The sequence below is a fragment of the Penaeus japonicus genome, unplaced genomic scaffold (assembly GCF_977035675.1).
Source record: "Penaeus japonicus unplaced genomic scaffold, GWHDUDI00000001_assembly GWHDUDI00000027, whole genome shotgun sequence".
Taxonomy (NCBI): Eukaryota; Metazoa; Arthropoda; class Malacostraca; order Decapoda; family Penaeidae; genus Penaeus; species Penaeus japonicus.
In genome coordinates this window covers 30,300,395-30,307,894 of record NW_028234429.1, presented here as the reverse complement: position 1 = coordinate 30,307,894, position 7,500 = coordinate 30,300,395, and the positions used below count along the sequence as shown (strand labels likewise).

Below are 7,500 nucleotides of genomic sequence, written 5' to 3'. Positions count from 1 at the left end.
ATATCCTTACCTTTGATTTCATTGATAAACCAAGTCCAGCAAGTATCAAGCAGGCTGTTGAGCAATTAACCCTGTTGGAGGCTGTTGTTCTGAAGTCAGGGCAGTTGGAACTAACAGACATGGGCAAGAAAATGGCACAGTTCCCTCTAGAGCCTCGCTATTCAAAAGTGATTCTCTCGGGCCCACAGTATGGCTGTACTGAGGAGGTTGGTTGATTTTGTTTGTGTGCGTGCTGCATGTGTAATATTTGAGAAACTTAAATGTGAGTCATTTACACTTCCTTAGTATTTCATAGATATAAAGTTTTCGATTATGGGTGACTATTAGACCTGAATAACTTCATGGTTTCCCACACTATTTCCATTTGCACATGTACCTGTAATCATATTTCACAAGTTTTCTCTAACTTACAGGTCCTGTCTATAATTGCCATGCTGTCTGGTGAATCAATTTATGTCAACCCTAGTGGAAAGAAAGAGATAGCTGCCAGTGTACGGCGCAAATTTTTGTCTGTTGAAGGCGATCACGTCACAATGCTCAAGATCTTTAGAGCATTTAGAGGCTCAAAAGAAAACAAGGTAAGAGAAAGTAACTATTTTTGATAAATTTGTCATATGAGAATATTAGAATAATTTTGATGTTAGATATAAAGTCAATACTTTACAAGTAGATGGCAATGATATACCACTATTTTGTTTTCTTACTGTTTTATCTTATTATTTTTAATTTTTCTCTCCATCTCTCTTGCAGATGTGGTGTCATGAGAATTTCCTGAACCAACGAAATCTCAAATATGCCGTGGATGTCAGGAAGCAATTGCACCAAGTCTGCCAGCGAAATAATGTTGCCATGGTTTCTTGTGGCCAAGACATGGATGCTGTCAGAAGGTACATTAGTTTTGTTACTGTAGCTTGTATACAGTTTTCTCCAAATATTTATACTTGTTAGTGTAGTTTGTCTGTATATTGTGCATTAAGTTTTCTCATGAAATTTAGATTGGTTACTTTAGTTTGTCTGCATAGAGTGTATCTTATTTCCTTTAATTTGATAATGATATGAAACTATGTACTACATTTTATCAGTAGTATATTTCTCCAAATAAACATCAAGCTAAATAATTTATTAAAACACATGTATATACTACTCAAAAACAGAAGATGAATTCACAGATTTTTCTAGCAGCTTTTCTAATGAATATTTATCTGCAGATGCCTTGTTGCTGGACTCTTCACAAATGTTGCAGAACTACAGCTGGACGGGAAGTACCTGTCACTTGATACCAGGCAAGAGTGTTCCATTCACCCAACATCTGTCCTATTTGGAGGAAAGCCTGCTTATGTCCTCTTCACCGAGCTGGTCCACACAGGCAAGATGTACATGCATATCAACTCGGCAGTGGATGCACAGTGGCTGTTCGAGGTTGCCCCAGACTACTTCAGAAAACGGCACATCAAGAAAATGTGAAAAAGAGACGCATATTAGCAATTGGAGAGGATCTTATTGTATATGTGATATAACTGCTTGGTTTGTCTATAGCATCTCTATATGATAGCAGTGATGTATTTACATCAAATGAAGATATTTGCTGTCTTTTTTCTAGTAAAACAAAGGGTCTGTATGAAGAGTGCTGAGTTAAGCATCTCTAATTTTCCCTTTTGGACCAAATTGCCACGTGAGAAACCTAAACTCTATGCATCTCAGTTTCATCACCAACTCTTTCAGTTAGTCAGTCTACCAGCTCCAACACCCCTCTTCTTATTGACAAGAAAGTAACAAAACTTGACTACTTCTTGATGGACAAACTGAGCAGTGTGACCTAAGTAAAATAATAATTTGGCACACATTTACCGAGGAACCCTTTGGTAGCTATAAGCCTTTCTCCTTGACAGGATAAGGTTTTGATTCAAGGATTCTGAGAAAGTGATTGAGTGGTTAATGTTTGTTATGTCGTAGATAGATTTATATAACTTTGTAAGGTTTGTATTTCTTTCTAATCTTTGTCATTTTTTTGTACTTAAATAAGAGACAAAGAAAAAGAAAATATGCAGAATGATAAACATATAAATAGTGAAATAAAAGTATTACACATTTGTTTAAAGATATGGATTTTTGTATAATACCTTTATTAAATGGTATTTGGATACTTTTTCATTATTATACTATAATTCTGGCTTTACCTAATATGTGGATATATATTTTTCTCCCACCTATCATTTTGATATTAACCCAATGACGACGGTGCGTCACACCCGTGTGACACAGCCAAAAACTCCCGTTCCGGGGCGTCATCCTATTGTGACGATTTCATTGCAATATTGCAATCGCCCGGCATATGGGACTTCGCGTAGAAAGTGCACCCGTCGGGAAAGGGTTAAGTTTGTCCAAAGAGTTCCCAAAATCACTTTCTAGTTTTCATTATCAAAATCATTGCAGACAATAAAGTTGTAGTAGATACAATAAAATTACATATGAAGCATTTGTATAGAACAACAGTGATTGCTTGATGTGTTAGAATGTATTACTAATGGTAAAAATGGGACTATTACAAATTATTGTTATTATTACATATTACTGTTTGCAAGACTAGCAACAAGTTCACTGATAAGTAAGGAGGAAATTTAAATAGAAAACATAAAAATATTTTTAGAAAATGACAACCTGGCAAAATGAAGGACAGATTAAACACAGACTTTTATAATCAATCAGATTTCAATAAAAGAAATATCATTGCAACAATAATGCTGCTGCTAAAAAACTGTGATTAAAAGTATTTCTTCCACTCCTTTTTAATTTTTGTATTGATCTTCTTCAATAATGCAAGAAAATTCTTTATTATTGGCATATGACTATATTTTTCTTGGAAAAAAAAAAGTTATCAAAGAGCAGTAATTAAGTGTTTTTAATAGTATTTACAAAAACAAACAGAATGTAGGCTACAATTAAACAATTATTTTTAATATCTTCAGTTTTATTATTGACTCTGCCTAACTAATACACACTGGAATGTACATAAATATACATAATTTACACTTATACAGCTCACCAAATTAGAACAGATTCACACCTGTACATTAAAGAAAAAAAAAGACAAGAAAAAGTATCCCTTATATTTTGAGGTCAGTTGTTTACAGACATACACCACAACCAAAAAAAATTACAGAGGAATACAAAATCTTCCTTTATCATCCTTCTTATTTAAATCAAATCACCTGTAATCCACTAGTCAAACTTTAGTTATTATCTCTAAATAGATTTATTAACCCACTCACGACGGGGGCATTCCAGCCTTGAATGTCACAATCCCGGGGCTTTCGAGCACTTAGGCCTAAATCAATTAAATGACTGGCACAATATTGTGCCGCCCGGCCACTGGGCTTATGAATGAGCGGTACAGTAGTGTACCACCCGTCCAGAGAGGGTTAAAACCAATATAAGTCCACCAGGTTTGAAATTTTGAAAAGTTTATCTAATATAATCTTGATGGTTCTTCCTCATTTCATGCTTTTTGTTTCTTACTTAAGGTAACATCAATGGACTGCCTTTTGTGTGTTTTCATAGTGATGTAGATGAAGTCCTCCTAACATTCTCATGCCTAGCACTGGTGTCATTAAAAAAAAAATTACTATCAGGAATGTGAGAAAAGACATGAAAACACACATTTTTTGTGATAAAACCAATGAAAACTAAATCACTATGAGGGAAACTGACGAAGGAAAAGAACAAATAATATATATGATCCACCAACATTTTCAAAACATTCTTGTAGTACATGGGAAAGAAAAAAACTAAGAAAACAAATCAACCAGAATGCTTCTCTTCTTGACAGACACCATTGGATTTTCTTATGGACATTCTAACCAATATAATCTCTCTACTTATTCTTGTTCACCCACATCTGCCAGCCAGAAACGCCTAGAGTCACCACATACAACCCAGCCGCAATGGCACAGTTGACAGCAATCTGTGGATATGAAGAAATGAATTAATATTCTTTTATTTTATGCAGCTTTCTGCAAGGATAAAATCAAACCCCTGCAACTACAAACGTAAGAAGCAGTAAAATTGAAGCTTGAACAGGCATATAATTACCACTTCGGTAATACTGCATGATCCTTGAATCTAGAAATACTGTTAGGACAAAGAGTACAAGTGAAATAGTACAAGAATATCTCAGCATTAGACAATTTTTTTTAGGAATCTTCAAAGTTTTGACAAATCAGTGACACTAACACTACAATGGTAAAAATTAATATCCATGCAGAAGAGAAAAACTTAACTGAACTGAACTGTAATGATATATTGCATACTACTAAACAACAAAAAATCTGAAATATTCAGACAATTTTAGGAAGTTGTGCATGATTATTCTCTACATTATACCAGTGAATCTACCTTTACAATATACCATACCTACGGTGTACAAGATTCAAAAAGACATTTTCTTCCATGCATAAATCATCTGATGCCTACAGTTAAATATATTCATCTCTGAAATATATTCACCTGATGTTGGTGAAAATACATCTACATACTAGCTATATTTTTTCAGTTCAAATACCAAGAAATACCAGCATGCCAACAATTAATGCATTTTTTCTCTAATAACTTACCCTCTCCACATTTCCATATCATGTAAGCATAGAGACAGTGGGACTGTATTAGTAAATGAGAACTACCATATTTTCATTAACCACTGTACATGTCTACTCCTCCTTATTAAAAAAAACATAAAAAGATAAACTTTTTCATACAATACTAACAATAAAAAAAAAACAAAAACTTCAGATGCCTAAAGTAAATTAAATCATCTTATCTGAAACACAAAAGACCAAACGGCAACCAGTATCAGGGTTGCCTGAGCCCATTCATCTCCTTGGACTAATTAATAATCACCCCATGACCCTTTACCTTGACCTATAATGAAAACTATCTGATATAAATCCTTAATTAAACACAACTTAAATAACAGGTACAGCCACTATCCAAGGAATATCTTTATGCCTCTATGTCAGAGTTTCATACTTGAGTTGCATAGTTATAAGATTTTTCACATTCAACTCCCGAGGAAAAAAAGGGGGAAAAAAAAAACAGAAGCAAGCTTGGGAATAGCTCATTTCTGAACATATTTGTATGATAGAAGCTCCTCAGAGTGAAAATAATAAACAAAAATATAAACAATGTCAATCCTATTCAGAAAAAAATATCAACTCTTATGTATCACAAACTTACAGAAAAAATAAAATATGTCCATTGTCCTACATATCTCCAAAGCACACATGAATTTAAACGAAAACAAAATCTGAGAACATACCGTAGAATAGGATCTATCCATTGCCTCCAGGTACTTGTGTGCATCATGGTGGTCCTCATCTTCTATCTTCAGGTCCTCAATGAAGGCAGGGGATCTTACATAGAAGAAGATTGCCATCAACGCCTGTAAGTTAGGAGAGGACAATAATGATCAGTTTCTGGGTAATTGCAAAATGTACACACAAATCTATGTGTTGTATGTGGCCCTGTATGTGATTTGCAACATTTTCGTATATAAAGAAGTAACTGTTGTATAGTTGTAAGGTCATTTTTTCAAATTTTATAAAGTTCTGAAACAAGATTATAAATCTCTGGTATTACTTGGAAATATTTTTATATGAACTGACATCAAAAGTAACATTTGATGCTCAGAAAGGCATTTTCTATCTCTAATTAGTATTAGAATACCAATCCTGATTTTTAAAGTGCACTTTCACTCAAAAAATAACCCTACTTAACCTACATTTTTTCTATATACAGTAAATGAATTCACTTGAAGAAAATAATACCACATACTAATATCCCCAACAATAATGTTTTGAAAATGGAGAATTGTAAACATAAAATGATACAAAATACTACCTATTTTTATATTTAGATCTATCTAAAATTCAGACTAAAAAGCTGTTCATTATGGCACAACTGAATTGCTTTTTATCAGAATACTCCTAACTTTCACTTAATTAAGTAGGTACAGCACAACCAATGTCTTTCACTTAGGTTATATAGAAATGAAGGTGGGTCAATACTTTCATAATGACTGCAATAATTCCTTTAATGTATAAATCTGATCACTTATTGAAGACAAGGCTAAAAGTTAATTATAGTGAATATTCTGTACTAGAAAAGCAAGTTCTGTTAGTCCATGTATCCAACTACAAAAATGTTATCATCCAAAATTGGATGATAAAAATGAGTTAAATGAACTGGAAATTAAGTGTAAATTACCAATATTGCAAAAAATTCCAGGTATAATAATAGTTTCTGGTATACATAGCGTTAAAAGTTTTCAGTACATGGCAGTGATAGATTAATGAATTCTGAGACTTTCTTCATTCAATTCTGAGTAGTGCACATCACTGGAATTAAGATAAATTCTATCATGCAAAGAGGCTGACAGATCTAAGACACTTCTAATAAATGAGATTTCCATTATGTGATGTCATGTCATGTGGTGGAAGCACCTGATGCCAGGTACATGATATCACGTCATGGCTTTTTGTATGGCCGGGCAAAATAGGTGATTGCACACCACAAATTCAAAACAAAAATATATATATATATTTACTTAACCTATCAACTACAATTAGGGCCTACATGCCAGCATTATCATGATCTGGGTAATTTATCATTAAAGTTCTAGTAAAAACCGTCTCCTACCAGTACATATGCGGTGATTTGGTGACCCTAGCCAGGCACTTTGGCAATGGCAATTACATGAGTGCATTTATCACAAGTAAATTATAACTGAAATTTTACTAATTCTATTCAAATTTAGAAGATGAAGCAGGCTTTAGAAATCACACAAACAAACACACACACACATATATCTATTCATACACATATCTACATATACTCTATATTCAGCAGTTACTTGTAATACATTTATGCAAAATATGACCTATTTCTAGTTCTATTCACTATACTGAACATTTAATAGTATGTCAATTTAGATTAGTGGTAGATAGATCTAAAACAATATAAAGACACAGAAATACAAGACAGTTTTGCCAAATCATTCTTATATTATAAAACTATTGAGTTCATCATTCAAATATGAATATAAATCTATGACTTCAACATTTTTCTTTTTTTTTCCAAGTCATTCTGACGGAGAGGATTTCTGTTAAGTAAATCCCTCACTGTAAATTCATTTGAAAATAAATAATTATATATATATATATATATATATATATATATATATATATATATATATATATGAATACATATATATATATATATATATATATAAAACTTAAAATATTTTTCACATTATGTTCAATTTTGTTATAAATAGAAATCTCTACCAAAAGATAACCAAATATCTCATAGCAAATGAAGAAAATTATAAGAAATGAAAAACAAGGAAAAACAAATATTATTACTCCTCACACCAAATATTTTCCGATTTCTATCCCACAATTTCCCTAGCATACTCCATGTCCTTCCTGTCTAAGAGATCTACTATCG

At 32.7% G+C, this 7,500-nt stretch overlaps 2 protein-coding genes across 2 annotated transcripts in view; one reads left to right on the top strand and one right to left on the bottom strand.

Annotated features, from left to right (window-relative positions):
* ath (ATP-dependent RNA helicase DHX33) overlaps positions 1–2,098 on the top strand; it is a gene marked incomplete at its 5' end in the record, with an annotated part of 9,450 nt that extends 7,352 nt beyond the window's left edge. The window contains 4 exon segments of the mRNA XM_043007089.2: positions 1–206; positions 414–578; positions 751–887; positions 1,209–2,098. The exon segment at positions 1–206 is cut by the window's left edge and continues 1,384 nt beyond it. Of these exon segments, the coding sequence (XP_042863023.1) occupies positions 1–206; positions 414–578; positions 751–887; positions 1,209–1,464 (764 nt within the window). The 3' untranslated portion in view covers positions 1,465–2,098.
* An 852-nt stretch (positions 2,099–2,950) lies between these two features.
* Positions 2,951–7,500, bottom strand: part of LOC122247648 (ribonuclease kappa) — a 5,167-nt gene continuing 617 nt past the window's right edge. The window contains exons 2-3 of the mRNA XM_043007090.2: positions 5,312–5,434; positions 2,951–3,961 (exon numbers count right to left, since the gene is read on the bottom strand). Coding sequence (XP_042863024.2) covers positions 3,872–3,961; positions 5,312–5,434 — 213 coding nt within the window. The 3' untranslated portion in view covers positions 2,951–3,871. The remainder of the gene's footprint in view (positions 3,962–5,311; positions 5,435–7,500) is intronic.